General features: G+C 39.2%; 1 protein-coding gene across 1 annotated transcript in view; it reads right to left on the bottom strand.

Moving 5' to 3' along the window:
- LOC138089047 (ATP-binding cassette sub-family C member 4-like) overlaps positions 1-23,305 on the bottom strand; it is a 169,270-nt gene that overhangs the window by 14,944 nt on the left and 131,021 nt on the right. The window contains exons 26-27 of the mRNA XM_068984370.1: positions 12,764-12,919; positions 5,446-5,535 (exon numbers count right to left, since the gene is read on the bottom strand). Coding sequence (XP_068840471.1) covers positions 5,446-5,535; positions 12,764-12,919 — 246 coding nt within the window. The remainder of the gene's footprint in view (positions 1-5,445; positions 5,536-12,763; positions 12,920-23,305) is intronic.

The raw sequence follows: 23,305 nt of genomic DNA, 5'->3' as shown, positions 1-23,305 counted from the left end.
TCTCCAGGAGAAGTCAAGCTCCAAAAGGACAGAAATTTTGTCTCTTGTTGACTATGACAGCATCAGAATCTGCACCATTTCCTAAAAAGCTCTCAGTAGATATCTGTTGGCTAAATCAAGGTGAGCTTCCCTGGTGGTTCAGTGGTAAAAAAGTCACCTGCCAAGCAGGGGACCTGGGTTCTATCCTGGGTGAGTTCCCCTGGCTAAGGAAATTGCAACCCACTCCAATAGTCTTGACTGAGAAAGCTCATGGACAGAAGAGCATGGCTGGCTACAGTTCATGGGGTTGCAGAAGAGTCAGATGTGACAAACAGCAACAGCATGAATGAAGGCATAAATGACTCTAGTTGTGTGACATATCTGTTCCTATAAATTAGATACTAAATGCATATGGATACATTTATATGTATAACTGTTCTTCTATTAAGTGTAACTGTAAAAATGATATATTCTTATAACAATTAACTGGCTCCAAGATATATCACACTTTAAACAAAGGAAAGCACTGAAAAAGTTATAATTTAAGGAAAATAGAACAAATAATTACTATTCAAAAATGGCAACCCACTCCAGTACTCTTGCCTGGAGAATCCCATGGATGGAGGAGCCTGGTAGGCTACTAGTCCATGGGGTCGCAAAGAGTCGGACATGACTGAGCAACATCACTCACTCACTCACTATATATCTCAGTATAGATTGCTTCAGATGATTGTTTTTGAGCTTGGGAAAATAATAGAATACAGAAAAACTGAAGAATAATACACTGGACTCTAAGGCAGCCTGTCTCCAGCATCACTGTATGCACTCTGTGTAGTGGGTGCTGACACCCCTCAGAGGAGGGGAACACAGAGGTCAGGTGGTTTCCTTATTTTGTGGATCTTTCTTACTTTTCAAAGAGAAAATCTGGTGTGGGCCAGAAGGAGACACTGAAGTGCAAACAGATGGGGAAGAGCTTTTACTAGAGCAGGGCCAGCAGTAAAGGAAGTTCACCTAATACAAGGCCCAGGGAAATGGACATGTGACCTGTCTCCACCACAAGGATTGAACCACATGGTTGCTGCTGCACCAGCTGCTGATGCCCAGGTTTCTGTACCTTGGTTTCCTCTGTGATGAGACACACTTGTGTCCTAACAGAGACACAATCAATGTCAGACATTTAACTGTATGATTTCTTCTCAGTTTTGACAGGAAACTTTTGTTATTGTTTAGTTGCTAAGTCATGGACCTTATGGACAGTAGCCTGCCAGGTTCCTCTGTCCATGGGATTTCCCAGACAAGAATATTGGGATGGGTTACCCTTTTCTCCTCCAGGGAATCTTCCCAACTCAGGGATCAACCCCATTTCTCTTCCATTGCAGGCAGACTCTTTATCCCTGAGCAACTGGGGAAACCCCCATACTCTACTCTTAATTCCAAATCCCAGTATCTAAAGTGTTTTGTTTTTACTTTTTAATAGAAGCAACACATCAATGATTCATTTCCAGAGTTTTATCTACTATGACCTTTTAACCTCTGAGTGATAAAGTGCTTCATCCTCAGGCACTACTCTTGTTATATTTTAGGAGCTGCCTTTGCTTTTTAGCACCCCAATAGCACTAATTTCTGCTGAACTTTTATCAGTTTACAGTAAGTTTGCAAATTTTCAGTACATGAAAAATGTATTTTCAGTATATTTAGAAAAATAACCAAGATGAAACAGGCAGCATCCATAGGACTGTCTTCTTTCTGAATGTCCATGTCTGCCAAGGAAGAAGAAGGAAACAGAACTAGAGGACTTAAAAAAAAATTAAGCCATCTTTTCCTTTTAATTGAAGTTCATAAAGAGGAAAACATAGTGGTTCCCTCCTACTCATTGTCAGGTTAACTCTGAGTTTGGGCTCACATATGCAGTTAGGCATCATTTACAAATTAATAACTAGGGTTTTTGGTTCACTTAAAAACTGACTTCATTGATTTAGTGACACCTCTTGATGAGGGTGAAGGAGGAGAGTGAAAAAGCCAGATTAAAACTCAACATTAAGAAAACTAAGATGATGACATCCAGTCCATCATTTCATGGCAAATAGAAGGGGGAAAGGTAGAAGGAGTGACAGATTTCCTCTTTTTGGACTTTAAAGTTAGTGCAGACGGTGACCGTAGCCTTGAAATTAGAAGATGGTTGCTTCTTGGCAGGAAAGCTATGACAAAATTAGAGCATGTGTTAAAAAGCAAAGATATCATTTTGTGGACAAAGGTCTGTATAATCAAACCTATGGTCTTTCTAGTAGTCATGTACAGGTGTGAGACCTGGACAATAAAAGGGAGCTGAAGAATCAGTACTTTTACACTGTGGTACTGGAGAACACTATTGAGAGTCCCTTGGAAAACAAGGAGATCAAACTAGTCAATCTTGAAGGAAATCAACCCTGAATATTCTTTGGAATGACTGATGCTGAAGCTGAAGTTCCAATACTTTCACCACCTGATGCAAACAACTGACTCATTGGAAAAGACCCTGATGCTGGGGAAGATTGAAGGCAGAAGGAGAAGAGGGAGACAGAGGATGAGATGGTTGGATGGCATCATTGATTCAATGGGCATGAACTTTGGTGCACTCTGGGAGATGGTGAGGGACAAGGAAGCCTGCTGTGCTATGGCCCATGGGGTCACAAAGAGTGACTTATCAGCTGAACCACAATAACTTAGAATAATAAATCACCCCTTTATTCAGAGTTGCTAGGAATTATTTTACATTTGTATGTTTTTCAATGAACAATTTGGTAAGTTTTCTTTTAAAATAGTCATAAAGAATCAATTCCTAGATAAACAGAATGATGTGATGATTTCTCTAAGTGATATCACCAGTGTTAACAGGGTTAATTCCAGAAGCAATACATGGACATAACACACTTGACTTTGTAAAATAAACTCATTTTTTTTTCCTTTCATAGAAAGTTCCAAATATAGTTTAAAAAGAAATAGATCTTAGTATTATCTACCACTTCAGTATTTTTATAATTTAGATTAACATTGGCTCTCTGTCCATGGAACAGTATATTCTAAAATTCTAGAGTAATGCTGCCTTAGAATCTATGAAAAAATATCTCAATCTGGGAAACAAATAGAAAAATAATTTACCAGTATTTCCAGTTATTTTTTAAAGATGTGTCCCAATTTCTCCATTACATTTGTCTTATGAATTCAAGAGTAGTGGATCACCCTGTCGTTCTTTACATTTAATGGTTAACTGCACTACACACCTCTTCCCTTGTAGAATTTTACTGTAAAAGACTCACAAACTTAAATGAAATCAGAGGTGCACTGCTTTTCAGGCAGGAGAAGGTGAAGCAATCAACCCAATTTTTGAAAACAAAATCCACATGCTGCTGAAAAGCAGAGTGGGTGTATAAAGACTCAATGGTGACATCCTTCAGAAACCAGAATTACTGGCTAGGGATGGTCATACCTCCAAACCTGCCTGCTCACATTCAAGGCTCATCTGTATATTACAGATTTCAGAGCTTCCCTGGAAGGGTGACACTAAATGACAAACAAGCCAATTCAAACCAATGTGAACAATCAGTCTCTCTGATTTGTGTAACAACAAAAACAAAAAGATTTTAAAAATATGCCACACTTCTCTGAAATGAAAAGATCAATCAAGCATTTAGTAGTTATTTAGGTAGAGTGTTTTCCCTGTGTTTTCCTCTAAGAGTTTCATAGTATCTGGTCTTACATTTAGGTTTTCAATCCACTTTGAGCTTATTTTTGTATATTGTATTAGAGAGTGCTCTAATTGTATTCTTTTGCACATAGCTGTCCAGTTTTCCCAGCACTACTTACTGAAGAGACCGCCTTTTGCCCATTGTATATTCTCACCCTGTTTGTCATAGATTAGTTGACCACAGGTGTGTGAGTTCATCTCTGGGCTCTCCAGCATGTTCCCTTGATCTATATTTCTGTTTTTGTGCCAGTGCCATACAATCTTGATTACTCTAGCTCTGTACTGCACTGGCCAAAAAGTTCATTAAATTTTTCCATAAAATTTTATGTAACATTGGCCAACTCAATAATATATTCTGAAGTCAGGGAACCTAATTTCTCCAGCTTCATTTTTCTTTCTTAATACTGCTTTGCCTACTTAGGGTCTTTGTGTTTCCATTAAAACTGTAAGATTTTTGGCTCTAATTTTATGAAAAATGACATTGGTAATTTGACAGGGATTCTATTGAATCTGCAAATTCTTTGGGTAGTATAGTTGTTTTCACAATACTGTTTCTTCCAATCCAAGAACATGGTATATCCCTCCATCTGGTTTGCATCATCTTTGATTTCTTTTGTCAGTGTCTTATACTTTTGAGTACAGGTCTTCTGCCTCCTTAGGTAGGTTTATTCCTAGGTATTTTATTCTTTTGGTTGCAAAGGTAAATGAGATTGTTTTCTCAATTTATCTTTCTGATCTTTCATTGTTAATGTATAGGAATACTCATTCTTACTTTTTTAAAGCAAAAGACTGTTAGGCCCTAGGAGAAATTAGAAGTCTGTCTATGGCTTAGAAGGAAAAGACTACCCACTCCAGTATTCTGGCCTGGAGAATTTCATGGACAGTATAGTTCATGGGGTTGCAAAAATTTGGACACAACTGAGAAACTTTCACGTCATGTCATGTCATGGCTTAGAAGTCTAGGGTTTCTTCCATCAGTAAAATTGGTTTGTAAAATGAGTGCAAATATACAAAATAATTTGTATTAAAATATAAACTGACAGCAACTTAATAGTCAAAATTTTTTTTCATGCAAGGGTGAAGAAATTCAAAGAAGTGGGGCAAGGGAAAACATGACACAAATAACAGAGAATTCTCTAGAAATTAACTTACCCATATAAAAGCTGAGCAGATGTTCTAGGGTTCTGTTACCTGCATTAATGCTACAGCATAAAAATGATATAATTGCCAATAAATAATCATTATCAATTCTGACTATATAACTTACTTTTATAAACACTTTCCCATGAAACTTCTACATTTTATTAGTATGATCTTGTTTATATCTTTTAGTTAATAAGGAAAAACTACTATTGTCTCCACTTAGTAGATATTTCCTAACACCAGGGGAATAAAATGAATATTGGAGTGTAATAGAGTAATTAATTCACTAGATCACTAGTAGAATATGATCCCACAGTTTTAACATCTAATTGAATACTCTGCTAAGGACAAGATAAGGTATCTATTTGTTCAGGGTTCTAGGGACATAGCAAAAATTAAAACATGTCACATTATATTGTTGATTTTCATCATCATCAATACATACATTTTTAAGTGCACCCATGTCATCAGTGTTTTCCTAGGAGGTAAATGAAGTCAGTTAAAGTGATATGCTCCCCATAATTATCTGCAATGTTCTAAATGTGAACACACAGATACTGATGCTAACAAGTTAATTACAGTTACTACTAATAAATTACCTCTTCTAAGGCATTCCACAGTTCATTATCCGTATGCTCATTAAAGGGATCCAGATTTTTCCGCATCGTTCCAGTGAATGAAACAGGTTCCTAAATACCCCAAAATAGTGAATGTTATTACCTTAACCTCTTTTCATTATATTCCAATGTGTACAGAATGTCAGAATTAAAATACAAAACATCTAAATTCATTAATTATTTATAATAAAGTTGCAAATGTATGTTTACAAAATAGTATCTCTAAAATAATTTTTGATCGTACAAAGTGTACTACAAAATATCTTCTGGATTATTGAACACTAACAGAAGAAAGTGTTGAAGAAGTTATTTCATGTTAAGGAAAAAACTGAAGACAAAGGAAGATTTGATTAAAAAAAAAATACCATCCTGGTAATAAATATCTGCTTAAACACTCACACAAACTGAGGAAAAAATTACATGAGAAACTTAACATCAAGATCTACATAATTAACTGTCAACCCTGGTGTGACTGGGAAATACTAACAGCATGATTAGTAGAGGTTTATGCCTCAAAGCAAATCATTAAATATTTTAGTAAAATAAAAAAAAAATTTAAATAAATATTTACACATTAGCACTGAAGAATAAACTAGACTATTTTCTCCATTGGTCAGACTGTCTTCTAGGGTCTGGAATCTCTCCACATGTGTGAAATGAACATCCCCACATGTGCAAGGGAAATGTTAGCTCCTGGGGTCTGTAGCACGTCTGTCCACAGAGAGATCTCCTCTGATTCTACATCAGCTGGTCCCACATTCTCTCACCTTTGTGTCAGGATGATCTGCCCCACAGAACCTCATTACTAACTGCAAGGCCAGGAGGACCTGAAACCCACTGTGACCTGTGTCATGATACTTTAATTTAAATAGTTCTTCCTATTTATCTGCTTCAGGAGGAGCCACAAGTAAATTACTCTGGAAATATATGTCTCCTCTTGGCCTCAAGATAGAATCCTGTACATAAGCTCATGTAGGCCATGGAAGGCTAAGTAAGCCAGGTCATAAGAATATGGGCAGCAGAGAAGAGCCCAACTGGCTCCCTTCAGTGAAGGGGGCAGGACAAGGGGAGGTACACGTGTGGGAACAAGAGGAGACCTGACTCTTCCACAAGTGCCCAGAACTGCTCAGAATCTCCACGTTCAAATCCCTCCTGGACTTGAGGCTGGACTTTCCTCCTAACTTCACAAAAGCCCTCGAGGAAAGATGAAGATAGGCAGACATTTCTTTTCCCTAATCATGAGGAAGAATGATACTCAGGGAGCCTTCCAAACCTTTCTTCAATATGGTCTCAGTTTTAAGTCTGGTGAGAGAGAAATGAATACAGAAAACTCAGGATGTGCCACCAAAAAAGAGGTATCCCAGAACAAATCCACAATTAAAAAGACATTAAAGGGAGATTAATTTGCACAAAGTTGATTATGTGGCCAATACGCTTCCAAAGCACTGAAAATCACTAGTCATACAATATTTCAGAATGAGTACTGAACTGAACTTAAAAAAAAAACCTCTAGACCCAAATTTAAGGTTTCCCTTAAAACTCTTGAATTTAGGATCAAAGACTAAGGAACTATCTAAACAATGGTAAGCATCCCTTGTCAGGGGAATAACCATCATTCTATTTCAGATTTTTATAAAAACTTGTTACTGTTTGTAAAAATCAACCCTAAGATTCCCACATGCAGGTGATTTCTCATCCTTCAGCTGTCTCCATGAGGTTTACACAAGTGATGTAGCCAGGTGAGGGGAGGCTAGTCCCCAGTATTCTTCCTCCTTCTCTTCTCCATCTCCCCTCCATTTTCCAGGTCCTTTCAAGTAAGCAGGCTACTCTCTGCATATAATCTCAATTGGTGTTCTTTCTGGGGGAAATATTTAACTACTTCAGATCCTGAGCACAAAGAGCACATATACTTCAGCTACCTGTTGTGTTTAAGGAATTTTTTTAAGAAGAATTTTCATTTTAGATTATTCCTAAAATTTTGAATGGAAGTTAACGAGTACCTTCTTAAGAGCACAGTATTCATCTTTGAAAGTTCCCCCCAGGACTGATGGTCTATGTTCCCACTGCCCTGTCTCTGCTCCTACCCAGGTCCTTGTTACCATCACATTTCCCCCAGTTCTGACCTGCTCATGGGGGGTTAGCAGTGACGGGGATGAGCCTGGGAGGAAAATAGACCATGATGGAAGTTCCATGCTGCTTTCAGGATAACAGGGACCAGGGATACAGGGAAGACAGTGTGGGCCTGGCTCAGCTAAAAGGGGCAACTCAAAGAAACAGCACTGGGCTTCCCCTCTGCAGAGTCTGCTCTCAGTTTTCTAAGTTTCCTACAATGGGGTGTTGAGACACAAGCATCACTGCTTGCTACTCATTTGAAGGGAAGATGAATGTAAGTTTTTGCACTTAGACAAGTAACCAAACTAACAGATGTTCTCCACCTCTGCAGCTGGCAGATGCTGTAAAGACAAAGGGATCTTGGCTGGGGAGGGATAAGATGTCGAGTATCTTCACATATCAGCCCATGACATACAAGAGCATAAACCAATTTCTAAACTGATACTGTCCAAATGAGGGACAGAGCAATAGGAGTAGTATCTTCTGGCTTTGCTCTATACTTATTCATTCTTGCTATGATTTGGGGAGTCCTTTCAAGTGGGATGGTAGGAAAAATGGGGAAAATATCAGATGAGTACAACACAGCTGAAGAATTGATGTTTTTGAACTGTAGTGTTGGAGAAGGTTCTTGAGAGTCCTTTGGACTAGGCATCATCACTCAATGGACATGAGTTTGAGCAAGCTCTGGGAATTGGTGATGGACAGGGAATCCAGGGGTGCTGCAGTCCATAGGGTCACAAAGAGTCAGACACGACTGAGAAGTGGACAAGGTGAAGACTGGAGCGTGTAGGTCTCTGTCATATGACTAGTACTTTGGAATTTACTCTGCTACAATGGGAGTCTTTGGAGATAAAACTGAAACTCTTAGCTATACAATAGGATAATCTCCCACTGACTCAGTTTTTAAATCTGTCAGATAAGGATAACAGCAAATTGTGAGGATTAAGCAGCAAATGGTGGGATAAGAAACTAAAATGTGTTAACGATTTCATAAACGTTAGGAATTATTATTAATATCATGTAACTTGTCAGGGACTGTAACAAGCACTAGAGGAACAGCAATGAGAGATACAGGCCCTGTCCTCAGAGAGAGAAAGAAAATAGTCAAGAGTGTGGGGAGGGCTGAGAAAAAGCCTGGAGGTCTTGGTAGGGGAATGGAAAGTAAAAGTGTGTATAAGGTGATGGTCAGGAAAGAAGCTGGTGGAAGGAAAGCCAGAAATCAAAATACAAAAAAAATTTTAGTCTGATTTCTTGCTCTTGGTGGAAAATGTTAGATATATTTCTCTGTGGTGCTTTCCCCCCAAATTCCTATTTTGTTTTTTGTTTGTTTTTATTTTCTGTTTCTTTGCTTTACTATTCATATTTATGTAAACAATTTAGTTTTTATTATTAAAAGATAAATATAAAGAAAATCACCAAAGACCATGAACACATAAACAGAAATTAAAGGGTAAAGTCATTTCAGAAGGTGTTACTCTTTTTACTAAAGTAGAAATAATACCCAAAAAGCCAGTGCCCTGATTCTTAAGACTAATAACAGTTCCTGATGACTGAACATTCCTAAGAAAGAGACATGGACACAAACATCTCACTAACTTACATCTTCACAAAAAATCTGTGGAGCAATGATTTCCAGACCAGGTTTAAGGATGAAGATGTTGAAGCTTGGCAGCCAAGTGACATCAAGGCCCCACAGTTGACGAGGCAGAGCAGGAATAAACTGTGGGTCACACTGACACTAGGTCTACACTGTTAACCATTCTAGCCCTCTCTGCCTCCTGAATGGCTTCCTGGGAATCTTTACACATTGCAAGTTTCTTCAAGATTCTTTCTCTTTAATCAACCAACACTGCACCTTGGAGACAAAGGCATATAAAGTGGAATCTACATGGATACAAATGTTAGCACTTTTTGCAAACATGCTCTCTGGACTCTGTACCTAGAACATGCTCAAAGGAAGGATGAAAACAAACAGAACAAAACCAAAATATGCTGAGGTCAAGGTGTGTTTATTCTTTGCTCATATGTGCTTTGAAATATTGTTTGTAGAGCCAAGAATCATCTAATGTTATTTATTTACAGAGTTATTTTATGTACATAAGCATATAACTTTTCCCTATTAAGAAGCAGTATAAATAATGCAGGGCATGTTTCTAAAGCTTTGCATTCAAGGATATGAAGGGACTTTACAGACATGCCCTTTATTTCTACTAACTAATCTCACATGGCCTTTTCAGAAATTAATACCATCAAAACATAAAACTTGGGAATTTAAGCTCATTGATTTTCTACTGTAACCATAAGTCATAAATCTAATAGCCAGAGGAAACCTTTAAATATGAGGACTGAATGTGCTAAAAAATTCTTTCCATTTTTCCTGAAAGGGATACCTTCGAAAAAAATTTTAATTGTAGTAAAATATACATAAAATTTGCCAGATTAACCACTTTAAGTGAACAGTTCAGTGGTGTTAAATACATTCACATTGTTGTACAGCCATCATCACCATCCAGCCGCAGATCTCCTTTCATCTTAAAGAACTGAAACTCTGTACCCATTAAACAACAACTCCCCTCTCCTAGCCACTCCTGGCACCCACCATTCTATGTCCTGTATCCATGAATTTGCTACTCTAGTAACTGCTATTAGTACAATCATACAGTATTTGTTCTTTGAGACTGACTTATTTCACTTAGCTTAATTTTCTCAAGGTTCATCTGTGCTGTAGCATGTGTCAGAATTTTGTTTTTTTAAGGCTGAGGCAGAAAGTGAAGAGGAACTAAAAAGCCTCTTGATGAAAGTGAAAGAGGAGAGTGAAAAAGTTGGCTTAAAGCTCAACATTCAGAAAACGAAGATCATGGCATCTGGTCCCATCACTTCATGGCAAATAGATGAGGAAACAGTGGCTGACATTATTTTTGGGGGCTCCAAAATCACTGCAGATGGTGACTGCAGCCATGAAATTAAAAGACACTTACTCCTTGGAAGGAAAGTCAGGACCAACCTAGATAGCATATTGAAAAGCAGAGACATTACTTTGCCAACAAAGGTCCGTCTAGTCAAGGCTATGGTTTTTCCAGTGGTCATGTATGGATGTGAGAGTTGGATTGTGAAGAAAGCTGAGCGCCAAAGAATTGATGCTTTTGAGCTGTGGTGTTGGAGAAGACTCTTGAGAGTCCCTTGGATTGCAAGGAGATCCAACCAGTCCATTCTGAAGGAGTTCAGCCCTGGGATTTCTTTGGAAGGAATAATGCTAAAGCTGAAACTCCAGTACTGTGGCCACCTCATGCGAAGAGTTGACTCATTGGAAAAGACTCTGATGCTGGAGGGATTGGGGGCAGGAGGAGAAGGGGACGACAGAGGATGAGATAGCTGGATGGCGTCACTGACTCGATGGACATGAGTTTGAGTGAACTCGGAGTTGGTGATGGACAGGGAGGCCTGGAGTTCTGCGATTCATGGGGTCGCAAAGAGTCGGACACGACTGAGCGACTGAACTGAACTGCATATTCTACTGTATGTATACACACCACGTTTCGTTTGTTGATTCGTCTGTCAATGGACCTTTGGGTGCCTCCACCTTTTGGCTGTTGAGAATAATGCTGCTATAACATGCATGTTCCAGTATCTCTTCAAGATCTTTCTTCCAATTCTTCTGGGTTTATACTTTAAAGTAGAGTTGCTAGGTCATATGATAAATCCATCATTAACTCTTCAGAGCATCCGGCAACTTGATTTCCACAGTAACTGTACTATTTCAGATTCCTATCAGCAATGAACAAGGATTCTAATTTCTCTACATCCTTGCCAATATTATCATTTTCTTTTTTTTTTTTTCTCTACCTATTCTTTGATAGCAGACATCTTAAGGGGTGTGAGGTGGCATTTCACTAGAGTCTGAAAAGAATATCTTGGTTTTTAAATTACTTAGATTAATTCCAGGTATTTTTGAGGTCACGGGTAGGTAGCAATAGCTGTACCCAAGTCCACATTCACCTTCCTTTGGGTGCCTTGTTGTACATGCTTCCTGATAAACAGGTATTTCAGGACACATTACACGCACATTCCAGGAAACACATTTGCCTGGCTCATTCTGCCTCATCTCCTCTGTTTCTCATCTCAAGAGGGTGTTTTTCTGAGCTTCCTTTGATGGGCAGATGATTACTAAGTATATAAATAAAAACGCAATTTTTTTTTTTAAATCAGCAGTCTGTCAAAGCAGAAGGCAGGATGATAGATCAGGACACAAGATCTAGGTTGCCCTTGGCTATATACCTGGAGGATAGTAATTTCTCAGTAAATATCACAGAATTATGTTGAGTGAATGAACCACAAGGAATAATAGGTACGTCTACCCTGCATATAATCCAGTCTCCAAAACTCTCCCTGAAATTTATACTTCTTTATGAAGAAGAAGAAAAGAGTATAGAAGAGATGGCCAACTCAACACTCCACCATCATAGCAGGCACATATGAGTCTACATAAAGCACTTCACACTCACTGACCTATTTTGTCCTCACAACAGATTGAGGGGGTGATACCATTATCTGCCTTGTAAGACAGAGAAAACCAAGGTACATAGAGACAGAATTCTGAGTCCCCTGCTCTTCCTCACTATTCTGTACTGCCTCCCTGGTGAAAATTATTCATTAATGGCTAAATTGTCAAAGTCTCTCCAAAGTATCTATATATCCTATAATTCTTAAAGCCCCACTATTTCACAGAAAGTTTTCCAAGGACAAAGTCACTTTTTAAAAGATGTCCTCCGTTTCCCACAGCAAAATTTCATCTGTAAGACACTTATTAATAAAATTCATGTTTCTCTATAGGAACCTCTGCAGCATTAAGCAAACACTTATCCTTCTGTTCTCAGAATTATGTGATTATCAGCGGATAAAATTGTGGAAACTGAGGAAGTCTGAGTCCAGAAATCTATCTCAGTAAGTTATTAAATCACATGTACACAAAACTAACAAGTGAACAATAACAAAAAACAAACAAACAAACAAACAAAACCTGGTATGCAATGAAAGTGTCTGTTGAAAATACCTGCTGCTAAATATATGCTCTATTGGGAAAAAAAGGATCAACTCATTCACTTAACTTGAAAAGACCAATCAAATTAAAAGCACTTAAACTTTAGATACCTTATAAAAAGAACATGTGAGAGTGTTCTACCGTGCATACCTGAAGTGCAACTGACATTTTCTTCCTTAAATCATGCAGTCCAATACTGGTTGTCAAGATGTCATCAATATAAATGTCACCTTCAGGTTCTGACAATCTAAAAAGGGCAGCAATGAGTGAACTTTTTCCAGCTCCTGTTCTTCCCACGATGCCATACTGTAAAGAAACCCCGGGGGATGAAGAATTAACAGGATGCCCAAAACCCAGGAGAACCCTGATAGTTGAAGATGAATTTTAAAAGTTCTATTATATGAAAAGAATAGTCTATAAGTTTCCCAAGCAAGGCACTACTGACATTTTGGACCAATAATTCATTATTGAGGGTTGGGGGCCTGTCCTGTATATTTTAGGATGATTAACAGTAGCCATGAACCCACTAGATACCAGATGCAACTCCCCCATCATTCCAATAATACACAATAGAAACTATAGTGACTTTCCTGCCTTCTAAAAATCTCAGGCAATTTTATTCACATTTCCTTGATTAAATGCTTAATATGCAGAAAATTATTTGTTTTTCATAATTATCACATAGTATCCATAATGTGGTTTGTTAAAGTGGGAGACCCGTATGTGTATGTGGTGTATATGTGTGTGTATATGTTTGTAACTAACATTCGTAATTAAAGGAAGAAGATAACTTAAAAAACAATAACCTGACTGCAGTGAAAAACAAGCAGTCTCCTAAGTGGTCCATAAGAAGTCAGCTTTTAAATTAGTTTTATTTCTACTCCCTGTGTAATTTGACCTTGAGAATTACATAGGTAATTTTACAGAGATATAAATAAGGCAAGTCAGAAGTATTACATACAAACAAGTACTCACTTTCTCAGGGATATGTTCTTTATTTAAGAGGAATTATCCTTCAGTAGAAAAATGAAATCATTTCCTGATATTAAATATCTTAATTATATTTTATCTTGAAAGAAAACATCTTCAAATATAAAACACAGTTCTCAGTCTTGAAAGACAGAGGCCAGTAGACAAAATGTACATGAGATTAACAACAACACAAACAATATTTGCTATTTACATGGGACATTTCATCAGAGCAGGTCAAAAGGCATTTTATAAATACTTTAAATTGAACCTTGGAAAAACACATGTCAAGTGTCAGTCTATTTATTAAAACCAAAGCACAGAAAATTAAATGCACTAACAGTAAGATCAAAGAATCAATACAATGTAGGTAAAATGCTGGTGGTTGGTTGTTTAGTTGCTGAGTTGTATCTGACTCTTGCAACCCATGGATTGTGGCCTGCCAGGCTCCTCTGTCCATGGGATTCTCCAGGCAAGAATACTGGAGTGGGTTGCCATTTCCTTTTCCTAGATAAAATGCCAGTGGGGAATAAACCACATTCAAATATGCATGCAGAAACTGGCCTTTTTTACCAATGAATTTTTAAGTAAAAGAAAGTATTAGATGATCAGATGCATACAAATCTTTGTGACCCCATGGACTGTAGACTGCCAGGATCCCCTGCCCATGGAATTCTCTAGGCAAGAATTCTAGAATGGGTTGCCATTTCCTACTCCAGGGGAGCTTCCTGACTCAGGGATGGAACGTGGGTCTCCTGCCTTGCAGGCAGATTCTCTACTGTCTGAGCCACCAGGGAAGCCCAACTGCAAATTCTCTGAAGGAAGCTCTCCAAGAGATGATTTCATCTCTATTGAAAATCTGGAATTGATGAGACAGTAAGATATGCTTGGATCATTTGCATCACTGACTCAATGGACATGAGTTTAGGTAAACTCCGGGAGTGGTGATGGACAGGGAGACCTGGCGTGCTGCGGTTCATAGGTCACAAAGAGTCGGACACAACTGAGCAACTGAACTGAACTGAAAGTTTTAAAACTCATGCCTTTAAAAAAAGAACTAAATCATTCTGAGCAATATAATCAGAATGTTTAGAACTTTTCATGTTTCCTGATTTGAAAAACTCTGAAGTTTCATATTTTAGTCTGTCAAATTAATCGTGGCATTTCAAAAAAGAATTTATCCTTACAGAGTTTAAACATAAGAAAAGGGGGTTCAGTTAGTTTTATTATCTTATAAAGATAATAAAATGACTATAAGAAAGTGGAGAAAACCACTAGACCATTCAGGTATGACCTAAATCAAATCCCTAATGACTATACAGTGGAAGTGAGATATAGATTTAATGGACTAGATCTGACAGAGTGCCTGATGAAATATGGACAGAGGTTCATGACATTGTACAGGAGAGAGGAATCAAGACCATCCTCAAGAAAAAGAAATGCAAAAAAGCAAAATGGCTGTCTGAGGAGGCCTTAAAAATAACTGTGAAAAGAAGGGAAGTGAAAAGCAAAGGAGAAAAGGAAAGATATGCCCATTTGAATGCAGAGTTCCAAAGAAGAGCAAGGAGAGATAAGAAAGCTTTCCTCAGTGATCAATGCAAGGAAATAGAGGAAAACAATAGAATGGGAAAGACTAGAGACCTCTTCAAGAATTTGAGCTAACAAGGGAATATTTCATGCAAAGATGGGCTTGATAAAGGACAGAAATTGTATGGACCTAACAGAAGCAGAAGATATTAAGAAGAAGTGGCAAGAATACACAGAAGAACTGTACAAAAAAGATCTTGATGACCCAGATATTCACGATGGTGTGATCACTCACATAGAGCCAGACAAAATGGAATGTGAAGTCAAGTGGGCCTTAGGAAGCATCACTACGAACAAAGCTAGTAGAGGTGATGGAATTCCAGTTGGGCTAATTCAAATCCTGGAAGACGATGCTGTGAAAGTGCTGTACTCAATATGTCAGCAAATTTGGAAAACTCAGCAGTGGCCACAGGACTGGAAAAGGTCAATTTTGATTTCCAATCCCAAAGAAAGGCAATGCCAAAGAATGCTCAAACTACAGCACAACTGCACTCATCTCACATGCTAGTAAAGTAATGCTCAAAATTCTCCATGCCAGCCTTCAACACAACATGAACTGTGAACTTCCAGATGTTCATGCTGGTTTTAGAAAAGGCAGGGGAACAAGAGATCAAATTGCCAACATCCGCTGGATCATCAAAGAGGCAAGAGAGTTCCAGACAACCATCTATTTCTGCTTTATTGACTATGCCAAAGCCTTTGACTGTGTGCATCACAATAAACTGTGGAAAATTCTGAAAGAGATGGGAATACCAGACTACCTGACCTGCCTCTTGAGAAACCTGTATGCAGTTCAGGAAGCAACAGTTAGAACTGGACATGGAACAAAAGACTGGTTCCAAATAGGAAAAGGAGTATGTCAAGGCAGTATATTTTCACCCTGCTTATTTAACTTCTATGCAGAGTACATCATGAGAAACGCTGGGCTGGAGGAAGCACAAGCTGGAATCAAGATTGCCAGGAGAAATATCAATAACCTCAGATATGCAGATGATACCACCCTTATGGCAGAAAGTGAAGAAGAACTAAAGAGCTGCTTGATGGAAGTTAAAGAGGAGAGTGAAAGTTGGCTTAAAGCTCAACATTCAGAAAACCAAGATCATGGTATTTGGTCCCATCACTTCATGGCAAATAACGGGGAAACAGTGGAAACAGTGGCTGATTTTCTTTTTCTGGGCTCCAAAATCACTTCAGATGGTGATTGCAGCCATGAAATTAAAAGATGCTTACTCCTTGGTAGGAAAGTTATGACCAACCTAGACAGCATATTAAAAAGCAGAGACATGGGCGGGGCGTGGGGGGGGCGGGGGTCGGTCCTAAGATGGCGAAGGAATAGGACAGGGAGATGACTTTCTCCCTCACAAATCCATCAAAAGAACATTTGAACGCTGAATAAATTCCACAAAACAACTTCTGAATGCAGGCAGAGGACATTAGGCTCCCAGAAAAGCAGCCCATTGTCTTCAAAAGGAGGTAGGAAAAAACATAAAAGATAAAAAGAGAGACAAAGAGGTAGGGATGGAGCTCTATCCCAGGAAGGGAGTCTTTAAAAAGAGAAAAGTTTCCAAACACCAGGAAACACTCTCACTGCTGAGTCTGTGGTGAGCCTTGGAAGCACAGAGGGCAACATAACTGGGAGGAAAAACAAATAAATAATTAAAACCCACAGATTACATGCCCAAAGGTAACTCCCCCAGCAGAGAAGCAGCATGTGCCTGCATCTGCCACTAGCAAGCAGAGGCTGGGCAGGGAGGCGTGAGCTGCATTGCTTAGAGTAAGGACTGGGCCTGAATGCACCAAGGGCAATCTGAGGGAACTAACTTGGGATAGTAAACCAGACTTTGGGATAGCTACCACATGAAAAGCCCTAACCTAAGACACTATCAGGCCTGCTCACAGAACAAAGGACTGAGCATAGCTAGCCAGCTGCAGGCTGGCCCACCCTCTCTGGTGACAGGCAGGCGAGGGCAGCCAGAGCCAGAAAGGGGCAATCGTGGCCCCAGAGAGGCATTTTCTACCAAACTGCAAGTAGGCTTCGTTGCAAACCAAGACTTCTTGGGATTTTGGACAGTCAACTTCCACCTGAGAAAGTGCGCTGATTGTACATCCAGAAAACCGAGCGGCAGGGACGGGGGAGGCAATAAGTTGCAGTGACCGTGCTCGCTAAACACCTGGTCACCTGAGCTGCTTGGACCTGGCAAGGGCACAAAATGCAGGCCCAACTGAGTCTGAGCCTTTGAGGAGTACCTGAGTACCTGAACCTGAGCGGCTTAGACCTGGGAAGTACACAAAACCCAGGGTCAGCCCCAGACAGTTCCCGGCAGAGCAACCTAGACACTAAGCAGGGTTGACAGGGAAAGCACACATGCCATGAGCAGGGGCAAACCCAGTGTGGCTGAGACACTGCAAGCACTCACCAGTGTTATTTGTTTGCAGCATCGCTCCCTCCCCACAGCATGACTGAACAAGTGAGCCTAAAAAAGTGTCCACCACCACCCGCTTGCATCAGGGCAGAAATTAGACACTGAAGAGACCAGCAAACAGAAGAAGCTAAAACAGAGGGAACCTCCTTGGAAGTGACAGGTGTAATAGGTTAAAAACCCATAGTTAGTACTGACCATATAGGAAGGGGCCTATAGATCTTGAGGAATATAAGCCAGATCGAGGAACTATCAAAATGAACTGACACCCACACTACCTACAATAACACCAGAGAAGGTCCTAGATATATTTTTACTATTTTTACTATCATTCTTTATTTTTTTTTAATTTTTTAAAACTTTAAGACCTCTATTACTCCTTTAATTTAGGTGGTGCAGAGGTTAAAGCGTCTGCCTGCAATGTGGGAGACCTGGGTTCGATCCCTGGGTCGGGAAGATTCCCTGGAGAAGGAAATGGCAACCCACTCCAGTATTCTTGCCTGGAGAATCCCAGGGATGGAGGAGCTTGGTGGGCTACAGTCCACGGGTCTCAAAGAGTCGGACACGACTGAGTGACTTCACTTTCACTTTCACTATTACTTTGCAAAAAAATGAGAGAGACCCTATTTTTTAAAGCAAACTTCATATATATATATATATAATTTTTGTGACTTTTTTCTTTAATATTGAATTTTTGAAAATTCAACATTTACTCTAGATTTTTAATCTTGGCTTTTCGGTATTTGTTATCAATTTTGTACCTTTAAAAACCAAATCTTCAGTACCCATTTTTATTTGGGAGTGAGATTACTGGCTTGACTGCTCTCTCTCTCTTTGGGCTCTCCTTTTTCTCCACCAGATCACCTCTATCTCCTCCCTCCCCCTTCTCTTCTCTACCCAACTCTATGAATCCCTTTGTGTGTTCCGGACGGTGGAGAACACTTAGGGAACTGATTACTGGCCAGCTCTGTCTCTCTCCTTTTGATTCCCTCCTTTATCCTCCTGGCCACCTCTGTCTGCTTCCTCCCTCTTCTCTTCTCTGTATAACTCCATGAACATCTCTTAGCAGTCCAGACTGTGGAGCACACATAAGGAAGTGATTATTGGCTAGCTTGCTCTCTCCTCTTTTGATTCCACCTCATCTCATCCTGGTCAACTCTAACTCCCTCCTCTCTCTTCTCATCTCCATGTAACTCTGTGAAACTTTCTGGGTGTCCCTCACTGTGGAGAAACTTTTCATCTTTAACCTAGATGTTTTATCAGTAGTGCTGTATAGATGGAGAAGTCCTGAGGCTACTATAAAAATAAGACTGAAAACCAGCAGGAGGCTTAAGTCCAAATCCTGAGAACACCAGAGAACGCCTGACTCCAGGGAACAGTAATCGACAGGAGCTCATTAAATGCCTCCATACCTACACTGGAACTAAGCACCACCCAAGGACCAACAAGCCCCAGAGAAAGACATACCATGCAAATTCTCCAGCAACACAGGAACACAGCCCTGAGCTTCAATATACAGGCTGCCCAAAAGTGAAAGTAAAGTCTCTCAGTCATGTCTGACTCTTTGGACTGCAGCCTACCAGGCTCCTCTGTCCATGGGATTTTCCAGGCAACAGTACTGGAGTGGGTTGCCATTTCCTTCTCCAGGGGATCTTCCCAACCCAGGGATCAAACCCGGGTCTCCTGCATTGCAAGCAGACGCCTTACCGTTTGAGCCATGGAAGTCTACAGGCTGTCCAAAGTCACTCCAAACACACTGACATCTCATAACTCATTACTGGACATTTCATTGCACTCCAGAGAGAAGAAACCCAGCTGCACCCACCAGAACACTGACACAAATTCTCTAACCAGGAAACCTTGACAAGCCACCCATACACAGTTCCCTCACCCACAGTGAGGAAACACTGCAATAAAGAGAATTCCACAAACTGCCAGAATACAGAAAGACCACCCCAAACACAGCAATATAAACAAGATGAAGAGACAGAGGAACACCCAGCAGGTAAAGGAACATGCCCACCAAACCAAACAAAATAACAAGAGATAGGGAATCTACCTGATAAAAAATTCTGAAGAATGATAGTGAAAATGATCTAAAATCTTGAAAACAAAATGGAATCACAGATAAATAGCCTGGAGATAAGGATTGAGAAGATGCAATAAATGTTTAACAAGGACCTAGAAGAAATAACAAAGAATCAATATATAATGAATAATGCAATAAATGATATAAAAAACACTCTGGAGGGAATAAATAGTAGAATAACGGAGGCAGAAGATAGAATTAGTGAGGTAGAAGATAGACTGGTAGAAATAAATAAATCAGAGAGGAAAAAAGAAAAACAAATTAAAAGAAATGAGGACAATCTTAGAGACCTCTGGACAATGTTAAACGCCCCAACATTCAAATCATAGGAGTTCCAGAGGAAGAAGATAAAGGAAACACCATGAGAAAATACTTGAGGAGATGATAGTTGAAAACTTCCCTAAAATGGGGAAGGAAATAATCACCCAGGTCTAAGAAACCCAGAGAGTCCCAAACAGGATAAACCCAAGGTGAAACACCCAAAGACACATATTAATCAAATTAACAAAGATCAAACACAAAGAACAAATATTAAAAGCAGCAAGGGAAACACACACACACACACACACACACACACACACACACACACACACACACACACACACACACACACGGGGATTCCCATAAGGATAATAGCTGATCTTTCAATAGAAACTCTTCAGACCAGGAGGGAATGGCAGGACACACTTAAAGTGGTGAAAGAAAATAATCTACAGCCCAGATTACTGTACCCAGCAAGGATCTCATTGAAATATGAAGGAGAAATCAAAAGCTTTACAGACAAGCCAAAGCTGAGAGAATTCAGCACCACCAAACCAGCTCTCCAACAAATGCTAAAGGCTCTTCTCTAGACAGGGAACCCAAGAAGGGAGTGTAAACTCGAGCCCAAAACAGTAAAGTGGCAATGGGATCATACTTATCAATAATTATCTTAAATGTAAATGGGTTGAATCCCCTGACCAAAAGACAAAGACTGGCTGAATGAATACAAAAACAAGACCCCTATATATGTTGTCTATAAGAGACCCACCTCAAAACAAGGGACACATACAGATTGAAAGTGAAGGGCTGGAAAAAGATATTCCATGTAAATAGAGACCAAAATAAAGCAGGAGTAGCAATACTCATATCAGATAAAACAGACTTTCAAACAAAGGCTGTGAAAAGAGACAAAGAAGGACACTACATAATAATCAAAGGATCAAACCAAGAAGAAGATATAACAATTATAAATATATATGCACCCAACATAGGAGCACCGCAAAATGTAGGACAAATGTTAACAAGTATGAAAGGGGAAATTAACAATAACACAATAATAGTGGGACACTTTAATACCCACCCCCCACACCTATGGATAGATCAACTAAACAGAAAATTAACAAGGACACAAACTTTAAATGATACAATAGACCAGTTAGACCTAATTGATATCTAAAGGACATTTCACCCCAAAACAATGAATTTCAACTTTTTCTCAAGTGCACACAGAACCTTCTCCAGGATAGATCACATCCTGGGCCATAAATCTAGCCTTGGTAAATTCAAAAAAATTGAAATCATTCCAAGCATCTTTTCTGACCACAATGCAGTAAGATTAGATCTCAATTACATGAGAGAAACTATTAAAAATTCCAAAATATGGAGGCTGAAAAACACACTACTAAATAACCAACAAATCACAGAAAAATAAAAAAAGAAGTAAAAATATGCATAGAAATGAGTGAAAATGAAAGCACAACAACCCAAACCTGTGAGCCACTGTAAAAGTAGTGCTAAGGGAAAGGTTCATAGCAATACAGGCATACCTCAAGAAACAAGAAAAAAGTCAAATAAATAACCTAACTTTACACCTGAAGCAACAAGAAAATGAAGAAATGAAGAACCCCAGGGTTAGTAGAAGGAAAGAAATCTTAAAAGTTAGGGCAGAAATAAATGCAAAAGAAACAAAAGAGACCATAACAAACATTAACAAAGCCAAAAGATGGTTCTTTGAGAGGATAAATAAAACTGACAAACCATTAGCCAGACTCATCAAGAAACAAAGGGAGAAAAACAAAATCAATAAAATTAGAAATGAAAATGGAGAGATCACAACAGACAACACAGAGATACAAAGGATCATAAGAGACTACTATCAGCAACTATACGCCAATAAAATGGACAACTGGGAAGAAATGGACAAATTCTTAGAAAAGTACAACTTTTCAAAACTGAACCAGGAAGAAATAGAAAATCTTAACAGACCCATCACAAGCATGGAAATTGAAACTGCAATCAGAAATCTTCCAGCAAACAAAAGCCCAGGTCCAGACGGCCTCACAGCTGAATTCTACCATAAATTTAGGGAAATGCTAACACCTATCCTACTCAAACTCTTCCAGAAAACTGCAGAGGAAGGTAAACTTCCAAACTCATTCTATGAGGCCACCATCACCCTAATACCAAAACCTGACAAAGATGCCACAAAAAAAGAAAACTACAGGCCAATATCACTGATGAACATAGATGCAAAAATCCTTAACAAAATTCTGGCAATCAGAATCCAACAACATATTAAAAAGATCATACATCATGACCAAATGGGCTTTATCTCAGGGATGCAAGGATTTTTCAATATCTGCAAATCAATCAGTGTAATACACCACATTAACAAATTGAAGGATAAAAGCCATATAATTATCTCAAAAGACGCAGAGAAAGCCCTTGACAAAATTCAACATCCATGTATCATAAAAACCCTCCAGAAAGTAGAAATAGAAGGAACACAGCTCAACATAATAAAAGCTATATATGACAAACCCACAGCAAACATTATCCTCAATGGTGAAAAATTGAAAGCATCTCCCCTAAAGTCAGGAACAAGACAAGGGTGCCCAGTTTCACCACTACTACTCAACATAGTTCTGGAAGTTTGGGCCACAGCAATCAGAGAAGAAAAAGAAATAAAAGGAATCAAAATCAGAAAAGAAGAAGTAAAACTCTCACTGTTTGCAGATGGCATGATCCTCTACATAGAAAACCCTAAAGACTCCACCAGAAAATTACTAGAGCTAATCAATGATTATAGTAAAGTTTCAGGATATAAAATGAACACACAGAAATCCCTTGCATTCCTATACACTAATAATGAGAAAATAGAAAGAGAAATTAAGGAAACAATTCCATTCACCATTGCAACGAAAAGAATAAAATACTTAGGGATATATTTACCTAGAGTTGGACTGTGAAGAAGGCTGAGAGCCGAAGAATTGATGCTTTTGAACTGTGGTGTTGGAGAAGACTCTTGAGAGTCCCTTGGACTGCAAGGAGATCCAACCAGTCCATTCTGAAGGAGATCAGCCCTGGGATTTCTTTGGAAGGGATGATGCTAAAGCTGAAACTCCAGTACTTTGGCCACCTCATGCGAAGAGTTGACTCATTGGAAAAGACTTTGATGTTGGGAGGGATTGGGGGCAGGAGGAGAAAGGGACAACTGAGGATGAGATGGTTGGATGCATCACTGACTCGATGGACATGAGTCTGAGTGAACTCTAGGAGTTGGTGATGGACAGGAAGGCCTGGCGTGCTGCAATTCATGGGGTTGCAAACAGTCTGACACGACTGAATGACTGAACTGAATGGAAA

Source organism: Capricornis sumatraensis, chromosome 12 (assembly GCF_032405125.1).
Source record: "Capricornis sumatraensis isolate serow.1 chromosome 12, serow.2, whole genome shotgun sequence".
NCBI classification, from domain to species: Eukaryota; Metazoa; Chordata; class Mammalia; order Artiodactyla; family Bovidae; genus Capricornis; species Capricornis sumatraensis.
Note: the sequence above shows the minus strand (reverse complement) of the source record. Positions and strands in the feature narration are given on the sequence as shown.